This window comes from Nuphar pumila, chromosome 2 (assembly GCF_984573655.1).
Source record: "Nuphar pumila chromosome 2, dmNupPumi1.hap1.1, whole genome shotgun sequence".
Lineage (NCBI taxonomy): Eukaryota > Viridiplantae > Streptophyta > Magnoliopsida > Nymphaeales > Nymphaeaceae > Nuphar > Nuphar pumila.
Window position 1 is genome coordinate 22,703,861 of NC_143250.1, and position 19,740 is coordinate 22,723,600.

Consider the following 19,740-nt stretch of genomic DNA (forward strand, 5'->3'; position numbering starts at 1 on the left):
TTAACTCACTGGGGAGATACTGTACATGCTCTCTCTGCTTCTTGGTTGGCTTGGCTTATGCATTAGTATGGTCAGGTCATGTTGACCTGCAGGAATATAAATTTTTGGGACAGAATGTTGCAACTAGATAGACATGCAAAAATCCAAAACTCACTCTACTTCTCATTTTCTTGATATGGAAATGCTTTTAATAATCAGTTTTACTCTACAGCATCTATCACCTACTGATATATGTCATGCAATGACATACTTGGTATCGTGTAGGAGGTTCCCGGGTCATCGATCATAAAAACATTGACAGCATTCGTTCGAAAACCTGGTTTCACTTCTCTTCCACAATCCTACATAAAAGCTGGTGCTGCACTTCTGGTAGAGCTGCATTCTTTCTCTTTCTTATCATCCTTTTTTCTCTGCATTTTCCTTCTGTTTTTTCCTGATTGCTCTTTCTATTTTATACTCCCTGCAATTGCAACTTACTATGTATTTGATAAGGATCTTACCTGTTGTTATCCTTGTGTACAGGATATCATTCAAGCCAGGCCTTCTATGCTGCCCATTTCTTCAAAGGAGTTGTTTGCCATACTTGATGATGCCAGTGAACGGACCTTCTTATGTGCTGGTACAGCTGTTTCAATGCATAGGTTTGTATTTGATGGAGAAGCTGCAAAGATTGGTCTGGAGACAAGGAACATTGTTGCATGCACCAGCTTCATTGTTGAACAGAAGCTGGTACGTATAAGATTCTCTTCTATTTGTGAATCTGAATAAACATGTTTACTTGCTATTTCTTGTCAAGTTAAATTAGTTGCATATCATATGTTGTCACTCTAAGAACCTGGACGCTAGTTGTTTTGCTTTGATGATTGTTGACTCCTAGCCTACTGATTTGCAAGTAATGTTGTTCTTTGTCCCTCATCTAGGGACTTGATTTGGTCTTGCTTTGATAGAGCACTGCTGCTGTGATTCTTGGTGGTCTAGTATTGGTCTGTTTATCCAGTCAAAGAACACCTTGACCTCACCAGGGTCTTTTGCAAACTAGTTTTTACAATGTTTTTGTTTTTGTAGGTTGTGGCATGGATGGCTGACAAAGATGCTGAAGCTCTAAGATGTCAGAAACTTCTTGTTGAAGAAGAAGAAGCTGCTCAAAAAAGGTACAGTCTGCTCTGTGTGGCTTCTTGTATCATTTGACAAAAATCTAATTCATTTGGGTAAAAGATCAGCTCAGTCTTAGCATGTTCTATCAACTACAATTAACTGGGATAAATCTCATTTAGCCTCAGGATACCTAAGTTAATCACACATCCTTTGGTGCTTCTGTTAAATTTCTTTTTCACTAGTAACATATGTGCGTGTGTGCATACATGTACTGCAATATTTTACTGCCACATTGTAGAAAAATTAGAAATTGCTTCCATGCAACCTATTGTTAGACATTTTAGGCCTTTATGCTTGTCTTTTCCCATGTCAGTAAATTTGCCATTTTTGTATGCAATGATTTTGGATCCTTTTACATTTTATAGGGAAGCTGAGCTCTTGGAGAAGAAAAGACTGAAGAAATTGAGGCACAAAGAGCAGAAAGTGAGGGAACAGGCTGATGAAGGCACAGAAAATAATGATGTTTTGCTGAATCTGTCTAATGATTCATCTCCTCTTGTGGAAACACCATCCTTGACAGTTCCTAGTATAGTAGACCTTGAATGCCCAGAGTCTACGTGTGATTCCATCTGTCCACTAGAACCTGCCTTGTTAACAGATGTAAATGGTGAGAATAATGGAGCAAATGATGGATACCTTTCAGCATCCTGTGATATAGACGGAAGCCACTTGAATGACCCAATAAGTGTGGATCCATCTGATTCTCATAACACAGATCACAAAGCATATGAGGGTCCATCTGATTCTCATAGCACGGATCATAAGGCACCATATGCTTTTGGAAAGCGACATTCAAATGTGGCTCGTCGCCAAGCTATTTGGCAATCACGATATATGCCAAATGGATTTACTTCTGGTCCAGAGATTGTTTCTAAATCAGTTATGAACCAGAAACATGGCAGCTTCAAGGATCAAAAGATTCCTTCACAAACAAACAGTCATAAGGTGTGGACCAGGAAATCGAAAGTGGAAGGAGAGCGAGAGGATTTAGATAATAAAGGAAAGAGAGAAGTGCATGAACAATTGGAGCAAAGCAAGAATTGTGAGGTTCTGATTGGCTCCATATCTGTAGCAATTTCTGAAAGTAATGGGTCTAGGGAGGATGATGTTGATACTACACTAGCTGTTCGAACACATCACCAAGGTTGTACCAACATCAATCAGTTGTTTGCACAACCAACTGCTGATGAACAAGCTACAAAGAGGAATCCCATCTCCGAGAAGTTGGGTAAGCCAGATTCTGGTCAGACCTCTGTCAACCATTCCAAAGTGAAGCTCTGGAGGCCAGTTGGGATGGTTGGAGGCTCCAGGAATGAAGGGGGAGGTACCACTGCAGAACAAAGTAATGGTTTGTCTTGTGACAGAAGGGAAGCAAGCCAAAATGCTGTTTCGGACAAGATATCTGACAGGAGTGGAGCAATTGGGAACTGTTATAGACAGCCTGAAACTGGAGACGGATTCGATAGGTGTGAAAGTTCTTTGGACAAAGTGGAGGAGGCTGATTCTGTAAACCAGATTGGTGAGACGTTATTCTCAAGCCGTGCTGCTGAGATTTTCCTCAACCAGAGTAAGGATACTTGTCTCCATCCTAGTTCTCTTCCAGAATCATCTAACATTGCACATCAAGCTGTTGATGGCTAGATCCTTTATTTCTAAAGGAAAACCTATGTCACAGGGCCATGCCATTTTGGTGGTGTGTCCCATGAGCAGACACATGGACACGGACACTGACATGTACTGGTAATATTTTAATAGTTTTAAGTATTATTTCAATAAAAAAATCATTTTTAATATTAAAATATCAAAAATTAGTTTTTTATTGATTATAAAAATTAAAAAATTCCGTGTCCTCATGTTAAAATTTTCAAAAATATTTCAAACTTTCAAGTCAAATCCGTGTCCTCATATCTTTGCATCTTTGTGACAGAGAGGAAAACTGATGATGTTATACACATGACCACACATATGCATGTGAACTCGTCCACAGGGCCACAATGTCATGCAAAATCATGAGTTTACCATGCAAAGTTTTAGGAATTAATCATGGAGCTAAGGGTAAAGAAGATTGCGTACTTAACACAAAGTGATGGATCTATCTATTTTCTATAGTGATTGATGGCAAGTATCATCCTAAAAGTGGTTCAGTGCTATGACATTGAAGCAGTTAAATATCATACCATGAACCTACTTGGAAATTTAGATTTGAGCACTGGCAAATCAATGCCTCATATAAAATGTCTTTTTATGTCATCCAGCAAGAGGTGTTGGCTGCATGGACCAATATGTTCACACTATTTCAGATAGGTTCTGTACCATACAGCTAAATAGTTTCATGCTTATTGTTGTTCCCATTTCCAAAGCCAGTTCCAAATTAGATCTATCCAATTGTAACCAACTTGGTGCATGATGATGTGATGATTGGACTGGCCCTTATTGGTTCATGGTTGATTACAGCTAGTAATTTTCCTTTTAAAGTTCATAATTTTCTAAAAGCCATAAACTGATGGACATCTTCATGTTTATCACATGTAGATTAGGTGAACAAACTCAAAGTTTGTAAGATTGTCATTCCCCTTTTTGCAGGATGGAAGGAAGCAATATCTGGTGATCATGTGACGGTTGTGATATCCCCTGACTTTGAGGTGTCCTTGGCATCAGTGCATCCTCAGATCGCTTCTGCAGAACCATCCACATCCATTGATCCTGAGAACTCTGAACCTAAGGACACCCATGGAGGTTTCAACCATGATGGGAAGAGTGTCCTTGTCATTGCCAGTACCAAAAACCGGTTGGACAATGCTGAGCAGCACAGTGGTACAAGCGGTGCGTCAAAACCCATATCACAATCAAACTCTGCAAAAGCCAGCCGGCTGAAGTACATCCCTAAGCAGAGAAATAGTGCCCACTAGTGACCAATTATGGCTTCCTACCATCCATTCTAATCAGAGGTTTCGAATTTTTAAAGAAAGGCTTCTGTATCTCTTGGTGCTGCTTCTCCTCCTGCAAATAGCTCCCTTGCGGCATTTGAGTTGGGTAAAGAGGCTGTGTCCTTTTGTAGGATTAAAATTTTTTATATTGTAATTTTTGTGGTTTTAGCATTCACTGATGCTAGTGTTTTTCAGGATCTTTACTCAGTTTTGTCCCTTTGTTTTAGAGATAAAAGGGTCAGTTTTGTATTTAGTATGTTTTTTCTGGGGCAAGCTCTGTATGCATTGGGGTTTGCATGAATCAGATCTCGTGCTTGAGAGTCGGGTGTTGGTAACTGTCATAATCTTTCTATATCATGAATTAGTCATTCGAAAGACATGGTTTATGATATTTGGCAATTTTATTGGAGGGTTGCAGATGAGTTGATTTTGGAGGTCAATCCTATTTGGTTTTGTCGAAATTTGTAGAGATATTTTATGGTTCCAATTGTTAACTTATGCTGATCATAATCATATATTCCTTCTAGTGTCGTGGAGAGAGTTCTGCCATAGTGGAAAGATTGAAAACAGTTTCCATGGTCAGCTGTGATCAAACATCTTTGATCATCATAATTGTTGACGTTGTTAAGACACATGTTATCTGAAGTGGACTGATGTTTGATTGTCCATCTGCACTTCAGATTGTTTTGATTTAGCCTACAATCGTTGGCAAGGATGAGAGCAGTGAAGATTGATGGCTCGTTTTTTGAATTACCGTGTTCTTCATTGTTTTCATTATTTCTAAAGTGTTGGTCATTATCTCATTCATTTTGGAAGCCTGTGTCTGACAAGGTGATTATTAACTGTCTAGTTCAATTTTCTATGTTTGGAGTGGATTTTGGGTTGCTACAATCATTCATTTGGAAAAAGCATCACGAGTGATACCCTCCCATTGGCTAGCGTCTGGTTGGTAAAACCCTTGAGGTCCCCACTGCCCAATGGGGAGTACATCCAGCTTTGGCCTTGCAGTAAGGGATGCTACCCATGGGTTTTAAACTTGTGATGTCCTGGAATTCAATTCATTTGTAATAAGGTTCTGATTAGTTCGTTACCAAAATAATCTCATCATACCTACAATACTATTTGATATTGTGGGGGATCAGAATGCTGTATGCCCTCCATGGATGGAGGGTATGGAGTCGGTGGCTCTCCTAGGGTTACCTCATCTGGGATCCCTGGGGAAGAGGACCAAGTTGGCCCTTGCGAACAGCTTGACACACTATCTCCCTTCAACCCTTTGAGCGAAATGTGGCAAAAGAAATGAAAACCCATGGACCAACCCCACCGTCTCCATCCCGTAGGAACTACGAGATCACCCCAAGGACGCCAACTTGGTGACATTCACAAGTTGCTGCCCCTACCAGATGAGTGGAGCCATTGTGGGCTCATCATGAGTGATGTAGGGAATAGCTAAAAGTTTGAAAAGGTAACGCTTCTATGGAAGTCGCTAAAAAGGTTAGGAATCTAAGATAAACATGTTCATGTGATGCAAAAACAGGAAGGCTTTGGGTTTAGGTGGGAAAACCCCTTTCTCTTCCTCTCACATAGGATTAGTAAATAGCCCCATTATCTTGCTTCTGCTAATCCTCAAAGTATATGAATTATTCCTATACGGTCGATGTTATTTACGGCTGTGTCAAAATTCTTTTCTCTTGGCAATGGAAAAACTCGTGAGATTTTTTAATTTTTCTTTTCTGGAGAAACATTTGGAATCATATAATATTTAAAAAACACAAAACAACCATATAAAAGTACCAAACGTTATAGCTGACAGTATCGTGATAAATTGAAAACAGGTAAGATATAGAAAATCTAACAATAGTATTCAGATTTTCGTGGCGTGCAAATATTTTGAGCTGATATCTCAAAAGTTCCCAAAATCTCGATGATCTTTGTGGCTGTGGCTAGGTTGGCGCTGCAAGTTTTGTTTGTTTGTTTGTTTGTTTGTTTTTAATCAACTCTGCTAACGGAAGCATGTTTTTCATGACACGTTTGGCGCATGGAATGGACTTTGTGAAATAGGCTTTGATTTGTGGATCTAGCAGTAGCGGACTCCTGGGGAGGTCTAATAAATGTTGTCAGTATCGGATTGGATGTCTCTTTCATCCTTCCAGATTAATAATGCGATAGAATTACAAGTTGCAGGTTCAAAACCCAATGGTATAATTGTATAACTGGTAGGGGGGTCAGCCTAACCCCACCCCAGCTTGCCTTTCAAAAAAAAAACAAAAATTCTTTGGTCGAATCATCCATCCCAATTCAATAAATCCTTCATCTTCCTTGGAGCAAAATCAATTGACTATTGGAACTTGCAATATGAAAAGATAGCAAAACTGATCCATCTTCTCTCCCACGGTCCCCATCTATCGGCACACAGCCATTTCGGTCCAATAGGATGCTAAACTGACTGCATTATCTGCATCACATAATCATGCCCGTACGCTTTTTATTACCAAAATACACTTTCCTCTACTTATTAAGCGCATGCCCCCACACTTATTCTAGGTAAACTCCAAATTGTCAGAGTATCATGCCTCAAAAGCTTTTTAAAGAGATGCAGCACCAATTCTACATCGTTGAGGCAAAGGCCTCATCTACTAACAAGCTGAAAACCAAGGCGTTGGAGGCGATCATGAGTGACCATTGTAAGAGCGATTGCAGCTCTTTACCCCCACACTAATTTGCTCATGGAGAGTTTTTGTTGTGGCCAAACCACCACTAATCAGATCGCTTGTAATTACTCTGAATCAAATCAAGAAACCCATGGAAGCATCTCAAGATGCATGCACACAATAGCAATAGAAAATAAAGAAATAAAGATGACACAAACCATAACACTAAGATTTACGTGGTTAACGCATAAGGGATTCCACTATCGACAAGGAGATCACAAGGAAATTATATTGGGGATCACCATCCTTGTTACCTCAATTTGATGAGAACTCTTAACACCTCACAACCTACAACCCCACCAAAAGAAACCACAACCTATTCCCACATTTGTATATGTGATTCGATGAACTTCATAATGGCCGCCACCCATAACATCACCTTGGAGCCTTAGGGCATGGATGTGGGAAGCTTTTGGAGATAAAACCCCTTCTATTATTCACTTATATAATGAGAGAAAGTCACCCCTAAACCTTAAGAGGATCAACCTTTTTTTTGTTTCTTTTTTCTAATGTTAAAAAGATACAATAACCAAAATACCTCTCAATAAAAAAAAAAAAGACTTACTAACTCTAAAAGACAAAAGATGCGATTGATATCATTAACCTAATGGTAGAAAATCACCCACATGACATTGACAAACTCTCGAGTTCATCATGCCTTGATACATAAGAAAGCCAAGCTCGACTAAAGAACACTCTTCAACCACCTTGATGAGCATATTCCCTAAGTTCTCTTTGGTTCTAACCTTTAACACATTCACTGTGCCTTCTTCCACTATTTCGAATGTGGTGACATTAAACAACAATATGCTTTATTCTCGTGATAGATTGAGTTTTTAGCCATAGATATTATACTCATATTGTCACAAAATTAAATCATGGGTTTAAAATTTCCATCAATCGCATCTATCAAACCTTGGAATTAGACCCAAAAAACTTTGCTAGCATCCATTAATACCATGTATTCGTCCCCAATAGTAGACAACGCTATGATTGATTGAAGCTTCAACATCCAACTTATTAGACCATTCTCATATTAATAAACTTCATCTTGTCAAGATTACCAACATAACTATGCAATGAGTCGCAACTCTTACTATATGTGATAGCATAATTATTTGTACTTTTCAAATGCCTAAGTACTCGTTTAGCTGTTTTTCAATGATTATTTGTTAGATTTGTCATAAATAAACTCATAATCGTAACCACATAAGCTATGTTCAGCCTAGTAATACCATAAAAAACATCAAACTACCCACCAAACTAACATATTGAACATCATCCATTCTTTAATTCTTGTTTCATTATAAGACAATATTCTAAAGATAACTTGAGCCGGTTGCTAGTAATGCCTTTTGCTTTGGCCATACCAAGCTTGCGGAGAACCTTTTCCATAAATCACTTTTGTGATATGGTAATGTTCCCTTTTGTCTATCGATTGCTATGTTTTATATATTTTGTCAAATAAAATCTTTCATCTCAAATGTTATACTCAGTTGTCCTTTGAGCTCATCAATTTTGCTCTTGTCTTTTTAGGATAGTAGCAAATCATCAACATATAAAACCAATAACAAGAATGTATCATTTTTATAAAACTTCATGTATACATGGCGGTCATACTTTCACATAAACCATGATTTTACATGAAGAGATGTAGACACCCAATTTCAGACCAAGATATTTTGTCTTCACAGAGCTTGTTTAAATATGACTTTTAGCCTTAAAAACTCCAACTTCAAGGTTTTTGACAAAAAAACATAGTTGAGGACGAGATTCTCAACTTTCAAACAAGCAAAAAATCAGGTCGAAAGTTATAACCAAAATTAGTTTTAGAGTTATAATGACAAATCAATTATCATTATTACTCTTTGAATTGTTGTTATCACCTTGAATCATCATTATACCTATGTCGTTGTATCCCTTTCTAAAATGACTATTTTCAGTTATAATGTCATTTGTCATTATATCTCATATTTGTCATTATATCTCATATTTGTCGTTATAACTTTCAAAATCCGTATTGTTATATCTCGTTATTGATTTGTCATTATACCTCGCCCAATTGTCGTTAAAACATTTTTTGAAACATCCCATAATTTGGATGTTAGCAGCCTCAAAAAGCGCATCTTAACCTGTCCTTGTGCATTTTTGACAGCCCAAGTTGTCCCACTCACTTAATGACTTTAAAACCAAGATTATATCCCCTAACCTCCTCTCTAAGATCAAATCTAAATCTTTTATTTAAATCCTTTTAACTACAACCTTAGATCTACCTTTGGATCTTGGATATGTAAGAAACATATCCAGATCCACTCAAATCCTATAAATAGGGGGGGTCTTCTCCCTATTTCAGAAGATCTGGAATAAAAATCCAGAGCAACCTTACTATGTAGAAATTCTTTAACGACCTAGTCTAGCTTAGCCTACCCTATCTAGCCTAGCCTAGGGTCTAGATCACCTAACTTACCCCCTTTTGGAGCTCGAGCCAAGCCAAAGTGTTGTCTGTGCTCCTCTGCACTCAACCATTGTAGAGAAGGCTACCTAAGCCCACGGTAAGTTTGGTTATATTTTTGTTATTATTTTAATTATTCTATATATTTTTATAGCCTTATATTTATCTAGTATTTGTAGATTTGTCATTTTCTTGTTTTTTCTGAGTTTTGGTGATTTCTACCACCGAACTCACTTTTTCTAGGTTTTCGCTTCAGAGGTACGCTTCCTCCTTGCAATGCAGCTCCAACAATAATGATTTAAAGTCTCTAATCCAGTTGATCCTCTCTCAATGGACGAGGAAAAATGTGGGATCTTGAAGAATGGATCCCATTTTCTTCTAAAATTTATACTAAACCATCGACATCCACGTTGAGCACATGAACCATCCTAAACCCCATTCTTGTCCTAGAGAATTGTCTTTTGAGCAAAATCTCCTTCCATGTGATTCCATGATTTTCAAAGTGATCCAAAATATCTCAAAAAGGTATTTTCTCAATGTTTTTTGCCTAAAAAAGTTTGTCTTTGTCTTTGTAAAAAGAAGTCGTTGTCTTTGACAAAATCATTAGTTACCTTCCGTGTGATTCCAAGCGATCAGGTACTTGTTCTGTTTTTGTCTAATCTTGCTCAGACGAGATTTCTTGCTCACAACACCGAGTTTAAGGAAAAACTCTCATGTAGAACAAGGTACTAGCTTAGTCTGCAATCCAAGCACGTTTGGCCAAACCTCTCTGCTTATATAACATGCACAATAGAAAGTCCTCTATGTTAAGCTATGTATGCACCTCTAGCTATCTTCTTGCACCGTCAAGCCATCTTTGTCTTTGCCTTTATAAACACATTTCTTCTTTTAGAAAAACTTTGTCAAAGCCAATATTTTTTGCTTCCTCTCAATTGATGTGTCTTCTTTATTGTTATTGAACAATGAAGCATTTTGTAGACACCTAATTTCGGACCAAGATATTTTATCTTTATAGAGATTGTTTCAATATAGTTTTTAGCCTTAAAAACTCCTTCTTCAAGGTTTTTTATCAAAAGAAAAGTTGAAGAGTAGATTCTCAACTTTTGAACAAGTAAAAAATCAGGTTAATCAGACATCGCAATCAAAAGTTATGACCAAAATTAGTTTCAAAGTTATAACAACAAATCAATTATTGTTATTACCCTCTGAACTATCGTTATCACCATAAATTGTCATTATACCTATGTTGTTATATCCCTTTCCAAAATAGATCATTTCAGTTATGACATCATTTGTAGTTATATCTCATATATGTCATTATAACTTTTAAAATCCTTGTAATTATATCTTGTTATTGGAGCTATAATGATAAATCATTTGTCCTTAATAGAGTTATAACAACAAATCAATTGTCGTTATACCTTGACAAATTGTTGTTAATGTTTTTTTGAAATATCCCATGTTTTGGATGTTAACAGCATAAAAAAGTGCATCCCAGCTCGTCTTTGTGCATTTTTGACAGCTCAAGTTGTCTCCTTTACTTAATGACCTACTTAAAGCCAAGATCCTATTCCCTAGTCTCCTTTCCAATATCAAATCTCAACCTTTTATTCAACCACAATCGTAGATCTACCTTTGGATCTTAGATATGTAAGAAACATATATGGATCTACTCAAATCCTATAAACAAGGGGCCTTCTCCCTATTTCATAAGATCTGAAATAAAAAACTCGAGCAACCTTACTTTGTAGAAATTCTTTCACAACCTAGTCTAGCATAGCCTAGCTTAGCTTAGGGTCTAATTCACCCAACTTACCTCTTTTTAGATCTCTAACCAAGCCGAAGTGTCATCCATGCTCTCCTACACTTAACCATCGTAGAGAGGGCTACCTAAGACCATGGTAAGTTTGGTTATATTTTTGCGATTATTTTAATTAATTTATATATTTTTATAACTTAGATTTATCTAATGTTCATAGATTTATCATTTTTTATTTTGTTTTGAGTTTTGGTGGTTTCCACAACTGAACTCACTTTTTATGGGTTTTTGTGTATGAGATATGCTTTTTCTTTGCAACACATCTCTAGCAGCAACGATTCGACATCTCTGATCTGCCTGATTCCTACTCAACGGAGGAAGAAAGGGGTGAGATCTTGAAGAACAATTCCCATTTTCTTCTAAAATTCAAATTTGGATCCCGGATCCATTTTTTAAATAATTTTTGACAAAAAACTTATGTTTTTAGTTTTTTAAAAACTTAGGATCTACAAGAGTTTAATTTTTTATACCATTGTCATAATGTTTGCTTGAGTTCATATAAGATTTTTTGAAACTACACACAAGACTCTAGCCCTCCTCAACTAATCCTTAAGGATGTTTCATGTATACTTCTTCGATAAGGTCTCCATAAAAAAAAATGTCTTCACATCCATTTGCTCAAGCTCTAAATCATATTTAACTACAAGTGTTGACACTTAGTGCAAAAATTTCAAAAAAAAAATCATCATTCTTTTGTACAAATCTTTCAGTAACCAACCATGATATCTGTCAATTTTCTAATAATGCCTCTCTTGATTTTATAAACCCATTTGCACCTGCCTTTCAACTCTTTAGTAGTTCCATCACTCCCATGATAAGTTCTTGAAAAAGCACACATCTTCTGATCAATAACATGCTTCTAACTCGTTGAGTTTGTACATTTTCTTGCTCCTTCTTAGGAACATGGTTTGCCATCTTCCATTAGCAAAGCACTATGACCATAGAATTCACACAATCCTTTTGAGTTAGCAACACCTCTCATGCTTTGATCAATCTAATGATGGTGGTGGTGCTTGAAGATCATCATCGTTATGTTCTTCAGCTTTATAATCGATCCTCATTGGCTACATGTTCGTTAGGATAGACAATTTCTAAACTTGAAAATTTTAGAGTAAAATAAAAATGCTTCAATTCACGTGGATCTACATTATCACTATCCTTTTCTATGGTCTTGGAAAGCAAACTCATTAAAATTTATATCTCAGCTTATGATTAACTTGCAGGTAATAAATCTCATAACTAATAACCAATGGTCTTGGAAAGCACCCAAGGCTCATCCAAATGTATACATCAAGTTATGATTAACTTGCATGTAATGAATCCCATAACCGGTAACATTTCACACCCTTGCCATAACCAACAATATACACATCTTGAATTTGTAGTCAAGCTTATTCCTTTGATAATTTGGAATTGAAGCATAAGAATCACAACCAAATATCTTTAAATGTTTATAATCATAAAGAGTTTGAAACCACTTCTTGTAGAGTCTTTCCATATAATACCACAGAAAGAAACCTAATGATGAGATAACAAGTCATGGACATCACTTCTGCCAATAGCTCTTGTTTCAATTAATATGTCTTATTACTCTAGCCTTGCACATCTTTTCCAATTCTGGGTGAGGGACGAACCTGTCGAAAGAGAGACCCTAAAACCCTTAACTTGATATATCATAATTTAATTTCAGCTGAAACAATCTCACTACCATCTTATGACATCAGTGGTAGCTATCCGCAATTTTTGTGGCTAGGGAAGCAACTCTTTGTACTTAACAAAACCCCACGAAGCCTAGTGTACCGCTTACCCTCTCATTGTAAGCCACAAGAGAGTTAGCATGCATATCATTCATTATTTAATTAATTCTCTTAACATACATGCTTAAATATGATTAATCACTTACAAGATCAATGGTCTCTATAGGGCACAAATATGTATGATTTTAATTAATCAATCATAAGGTTACCGACTATCACTTGGGGCACCAATACATATCGATTAAGTTGACCACACACAAGGTTAGGAGCCACCCATTTGGGCTCACACATTCACTTGATCTTATATCAAAAGAAATAGTTGCATATATTATATTTTCATTGTGGTGAAGTCTAATCATTATGCATTATTCAACATGCATTGCATCATTCATTAAGCACTACTTCATGTCATAAGCATCATGCTAATACATTTCATAAATCCTGATCTTTACAACTATACTCATTGTCAATCTGGTTTTTCATTTATACACATGCTTAAAATAAATCTGATTACACAACCATAATTAACTAAGCAAATTATTTTCACACCTCTTTTTTTTAACAACTTACAGTTCAAAAACATGCATAGTTAATATCTTATATCATTTGAAATCTGACCAACATTTTTGTAATATGTACAAGTCTACAAAATCCAAAACATTCATACTTAATTCAAATCATGCATATGTATCTTTGTACATAAAATACTCATACTTGACAAAAAAATGGGTACTTAACTAAAATGCGAACTTCAAATCATGCAAACTAAGTCTACACATACACGTTAAGTCAAAGTGATCCTACCTCATAATCCATGCAGTTTTATAAGAAACAGAAAATGCAAACAATATACATAGGAATTTTCCTCCACCTATTTTGTGCTTGCCGACAGATGCAAAAGTGAGTGCGGTCTTACACATGCCTCAGGTTTTGTATTGCAAGCACGGGAGTACGTGCATGGTCTATCACACTTTTAAGCAGGTTCGATGACAAAGGTGGTGGTAGGAATCACAGTGAAAGGCGAGTTGATCTTTGGTGTCTCCTCTACTAGGACCAAACCAAAAAGAGAGAGAGTGGTAGTGGTGGTGAGGCTGGTGGTGGTGTTGAAGGTAGTTGTCTTCACCTCACCATAACACAAGTGAGAGGAGGTGTTAAGGGAGAGAGACTTTAGAGTGAGTGAGTGAGGGCGTAAGTGGGTATTTACAGGGGTCTTAACATGTTTTCATGTTTGAAACAAGGGATGTGAATGGTGGTAGGTAAGGATTTTTTGCGGGAGGTGGTTCAACAATTATCCTTTGAGCAAGAATATTTGACATCTTAGATTAAAAGAATGGAGCCTACGCAAAGAGATCAGATGGAAACACAGGGGCAGAGTGCAATGACTCCAGCATAGAGATGTGAACACCACATACTTCCACACCAAAATCAATTTCATCATGGTGATTTCTATTAACGGTTTACAAGTGGTGAGGGATGCCATTCTACATGAGGTAACTTCGTTCTTTAAAGATCATTTTTGTATTTCAATGGTTTCGCTCATTGTCTGTGAGAATTTAGCTTCGCTGTTCTCCCTCCTGAGGAAAGTTGCTCCATTGAGAGGCCTTTCTTGAGGGAAGAGGTTAGAGAGGAATTGCTTGGGCTCTACCTACTTGTAAAAAGCTCCTAACTTGGATGGTTTTCATACCATCTAGGAAGTGTGTGAAAAGGATTTTTTTTAGATGATGATGCAGTTCTATGACAATGCTAAGCTTCCTAGAGAGCTTTGTAAAATCTTGATGGTTCTCATTCCTAAAGAAGGAAGCACAGATGACATTGGCCAGCTGAGGCCCATATCCTTGCTTGGATGTATTTAATTATAAGGTTATTTCAAAAGCCCTGACCAGCGTTGTGAAAAGCGTTGAGGCGTAGCGAGGCGCTCCACAAAAATCTGAGGCGAGGCGTAAAGCGTAAGCCTCAAAAAAAAAATTTGAACTTAAAAAAGACTAAAAAATATCTAAAATTATGAATAAAAAAAATTTAAATGTGTTGGGATCCAGTAATAGGTCCAAAATTGTAAAACATCATAACAAGGACTTGGATCCTGTCAATGAACCCTATCTGGGTTTAGAAGAATATATATAGCCAGATCTCTTAAGATACCCGAACCACTCAAAAAACCTTTAATGTCATAAAACCGTATCCATTTGATAGATCCAATCTCCAAAACAGGTTGGATCCAAGCTAGGTCCATATTGATAAGAACTATGGGTCTAGAATTGGATATGGACTCATTGTCAAGACATGCAAAGACCTAACTGTAGATGATATATATAGTGTAGGTGTGGTTTTGGATTTGGATACAAATCCAAATCCATTTTAAAAATCTATCTCTACGTTATATTGCATTGGATTGAGATTGGATTGGATCCAATTCCAATTCAATGCAATTGTGTTGTATTTAGAATTTGGTTGGGTCCGTTTGGATCCAAACCCAAAGCTATTCAATGTGAGACTCATTTTTGGTTTTGTTCGGATCTTGGATCCAACATGACCAATCCAATCTGAAATAACAACACCCAAATGATATATATATATATATATTAAATAAATATGTAATTAGATTGAGTTGGGTCCAAATGGGCCCAACCCAATCTGACCTCATTAACCGATTTCCCCTCTCTTAAGATGGTTTGGATCAAGGTTCGACCCACTTAGATTCAACCCAAATCCAAACAATCTAACCGACCCTCTTAAAACAAAGGGTTTAGATCGAGGTTTACCCCCACGCTCTGACCTCCACCCCCGACTCTTCCTCTTCATGACAGTCTCTCTCTCGTTCACTCCTATCTATGTTTACCCCCACGCTCCCTCTCAGATCCCTCTCTCTGCTCTACCTACTCCACTACCACCACCAAGAAAGTCGTCGTCGCCGCCCACTGTGCAGGTGAGTGCCCTCCTCCCCTTCTTCTTCTTCTTCTACTTTTCTTTTTTTTGCCGCTGGCGACAACTGCAGCAACCCTATTGCTGCTGCCACAAGCCAGGCGGAAGGGATTGGCTAAATGCCCCCCTGTTGGGTGAGCTTACGCAGACTGTTTGCCTCACAGAGAAACGAGGAGAGAATGAGGGCCCTCGATATATTAACCTTAATTTTCAGTCAAATGGGTGCTTTGACCCCCATTTGACCAAAAATTTGAGGCGTCTACGCCTCACTTTGAGGCGCGCCTCGCCCTGAGGCGTATGCCTCAAGGCGTATGAGGCGTACGCCTTAGGGTATTTATGCTTTTATGCTGCGCCTCAAGGCACAAAGGCCCTCGCCTTGAGGCGCGTTTTTAATAACACTGGCCCTGACTGAGAAGTTAAAGGTGGTCGGTCATTCATAAAGTTGTTTCTCATGTGCAATGTGCATTTATTCTTGGAAGGCACATTCATGAAAGTGTGGTGTTGGCACATGAGGCCTTACACCATATTCATCTAACCAAGAAGTCTGCATTTGTTTTTAAGATTGATTTATCAAAGGCCTTTGACTCAGTCAGTTGGGAGTATCTTGTGTCATGCTTTAAGGAAAATGGGGTTTGGAAATCGATGGATTGCATGGATCAAATGTTTGATATCTTCTTCTTCTACTACCATTTGTGTCAACGGTAGCAAGAGAGATTTCTTTACTCCACAATTTGGTCTCAAGCAAGGCGACCCACTCTCCCTCTATTTTTTGACATTGTTATGCATCACCTTTACCTCTATGTTAAATGCAGCTGCTGCGACAGATTCTTTCAAAGGGGTTCCTCTACCTAGAAGCCCAAATTTTAGCCACCTCCTATATGTTGATGATCTCATTTTTGGAGAGGAGACTATGCAGAACTTGTGATACTTGTGGTTGGTATTGCAGTGTTTTTCGGATATTTCATGGTTGCAGATTAATGAGTCCAAGAGTCAGGTTACACTTTTTAATGCTCATGAAGGTGTGCACAACTGCACCAATCATATTCGGGGTGTGCAAGGAGTTCCTTACCGTTACATTATTTGGAGATCCCCTTGCACATTGATGTGACCAGGGACTCACATTGGGCGAAGGTGGAGAGCAAGGTCACTGAGAGGATAGATAGTTTGCTTGGGACGCCCTCTTGTAGTCTCGGGTAGACTTGTTTTGGTGAGTTATGTCTTGGTGACTATTCCCTCACTTATTGCAGATTCTTAAAATGCCGTCCAGTGTGAAAAAAAGAATCAAGAAGGTATTTAAAAAAATTATTTAAGGCGGGTCAGAGGCTAGGAAGGCCCCTCACATAGTCTCATGAGACCTCATGTCCAAATCCTTCAATCATGGAGGTTGGGCATTCAGGACTTCAGAAAATTGAACTTTGCATTTCAAATTAAATGGCTTTGGCTCTTGTGTAGAGGACAAAGAATAGAACGCTGTTATGCTGTCTAAATAAGGGTTGCACGAGTGGCCTTAGAGATGGTCATCGAATTCCAAGTGGAGGTTGGGTTCCAGTATTTGAAAGGCATAGAGTAACGAGGTAAATATTATGGCAGATGAATGCATGGTGAAGGTTGAGAATGTGATGAACACATTGTTTTGGAAGGATCCTTGGCTCTTGGACTCTCCGCTTATGTTGGTTTTTTCATCTCTCTATTGTGCAACTAGACATAAAGGGAGTTTGGTGGCAGGGCGCTGGTCGCCTCAAGGGACGTAGTTCTAAGGGCCAACCCTACTCCACAGGTTGCCCTTGCATGGATTCAACTCATGGAGCTTCTTGCTCCTATAGTGTTAAACACCTCACCTGACAAACTATGGTGGAAAACATTTAGAGGCCTAGAGCTTACATTAGCGAATGATTATGTTTATATTTTAAACCCGATGGCACAGTGGCTCCCACCTCATGTCTTTGTGGAGTAGTCTTTTAGTTAGGGTCGCTTTCATGTGGTGGCTGGTTCTCTTGGACAAGATTCTAACAGAGGCGAATATGAAGAAGAGAGGATTTCAACTACCGAGTAGATGCTCTTTTTGTCTAGCTGTGAAGGAAGATACTTTCCACATGTTTTGAGAATGTCCTACGGCACAATTTTTGGTGAACACTGCATAGGGCGATAAGGGCCTACTTTGGTGGCCTACTGCACACTTACGAGCCCATGCCTCACAAGATTGGGGTATGGGCTCCAAATGGGTGCTTATTTAGAGATGTTGGGTTCTGATTTTGTGGAGGTGCGTGTGGTTGGAGAGGAATAACAAAGTTTTTAGAGGTTCACATGTCTCTCCGCCGGGCCTGTTATAGTCAATAAATGATATGCTGTTGGAACGAATTCATTTACGATGGCCGGGTACAAACTTCAGCTGGATTGGGGAATGATATGCATCAGGCATGTTGGGCAGCCCACAACACGCAGGGCTGAGACGCTGCATGGTGCTTCAGCTCGGGAGGTTGTCCTGCAACCTAATGGCCAGCTGCATTGATAGAATTTTTGGTTCAGCACTATAGTTTTTCTGTTTTTCGCAGATTGCCTTTCTGCAGTTGTGCAGCAGTTACCTATTTTCTTCAGCAACTGTGGTCATGGGAATTAACTGTTTCCTTTCTTTCTTACGCTACTCTGTGATGGACTGTGCATTTTTTTTTTGGGTGCTCTGTTTTCTGCTGCAACATGTGATACCTCATCACTTGCTGCTCTCTGTAATGGTTTATAACGTGAATGAAATTTAATTTCCTCACAAGAAAAAACTGCTTGAGGCTTGTGAATAAGCATTGCAATTTCTCCCCCCACGGACATATGCTTGTCAAGCTCAACCAGGTTAAATCGGTGCTCATTCTTTCTCTCTCTTCGTTTTGGTTTACAATACCCCCAAAACTCCCGTATGCTTCTTTCATCCTCCCGCCTCTCCAGTTCATCGATCCAAAGGATAACAAGAAATAGAATTCAAGGTGTTTGTGTTGGATCACATGTATTAACATAACCAAATGACATGAATCAAGCATAGATGTGAAGCATGAAAATTACATGCAATGTGATCAAACATATCTATTTCCAACTGGTCTTTTCTGAAAACTTAAGTGAGATCACAACATAATGAGTACAAAATGCACCTTAACTTAAACTTTATACCAAACATGAAAACTGGAAAAATTGGCACAAGGCCCCGACCTCATACTAATAGGGCAGGCTCCAGTGTCTGCTTGGTCCACTTGTGGTACTGTAAGGGCCATTTGCTCATGCATGCTGCAGCCATTCTTGGATGGCAGAGCGAAGAGAATGATTTGGTATGAGCTTCTGATGTTGAAGCATCAAGTTGGTCATTGGGGATGTGTTGCGGCCACTAGCCAACCATCCGCGCAGTGCCTCGGCTTCGTAAGTGTGGCCATCTGCTGCTACGTGAGGGTCTTGCATGATTTCCTACATTTTTAATTCACATTACATGTCACACATCGGGAGTAAAAAGTTTATAGTAAGGTAATAACAAGTTGGGAAACAAGAAAACATGAAGAGTCGATATATATGTAAACATTATGACACGATAGAACAATGAAGCTCTTCCTAATGTTGGTCCTCTAGGAGGCATAGGCTTTAGAAGTAAGCTGTAAGGCCCATAGATAGCATACTCCATTCAAAATGCATTTTTCCCAGTATGAATTACCAAATCCTCGACTTTAAGGGATTAAAAGTTTAGGAACCCTTCTTTTGATGGTGAGGGCGCTTTTGGCTTGTCTGTTGTGTGTGCGTGCGTTCCCACACAGAAAGTGGAAAAAATGCGTCCTTTCTAGAGAAATGTTTAGAACAAAACTTTACTTACAAACAATATTTTTTGAGAGTGAGTTTATACTTTACTTAAAACAATAAAATCTAAACTATATGTCAAAAAAACATGATCTAAATGTGAGTTTATACTAAAATTAATATGTAGATTATAGATCAAAGGTCAAATTTGCAAAAAACTGAAAAAATATTACAATCT

General features: G+C 38.2%; 2 protein-coding genes across 2 annotated transcripts in view; one reads left to right on the forward strand and one right to left on the reverse strand.

Annotated features, from left to right (window-relative positions):
- The window catches only part of LOC149845020 (uncharacterized), a 30,632-nt gene extending 26,109 nt beyond the window's left edge, over positions 1-4,523 (forward strand). Inside the window, exons 6-10 of the mRNA XM_089997427.1 lie at positions 265-369; positions 523-729; positions 1,066-1,151; positions 1,521-2,722; positions 3,739-4,523. Coding sequence (XP_089853553.1) covers positions 265-369; positions 523-729; positions 1,066-1,151; positions 1,521-2,722; positions 3,739-4,064 — 1,926 coding nt within the window. The 3' untranslated portion in view covers positions 4,065-4,523. The remainder of the gene's footprint in view (positions 1-264; positions 370-522; positions 730-1,065; positions 1,152-1,520; positions 2,723-3,738) is intronic.
- A 14,273-nt stretch (positions 4,524-18,796) lies between these two features.
- Positions 18,797-19,740, reverse strand: part of LOC149845021 (U-box domain-containing protein 33-like) — a 34,528-nt gene continuing 33,584 nt past the window's right edge. Inside the window, exon 10 of the mRNA XM_089986773.1 lies at positions 18,797-19,181. Within this exon, the coding sequence (XP_089842899.1) occupies positions 18,999-19,181 (183 nt within the window). The 3' untranslated portion in view covers positions 18,797-18,998. The remainder of the gene's footprint in view (positions 19,182-19,740) is intronic.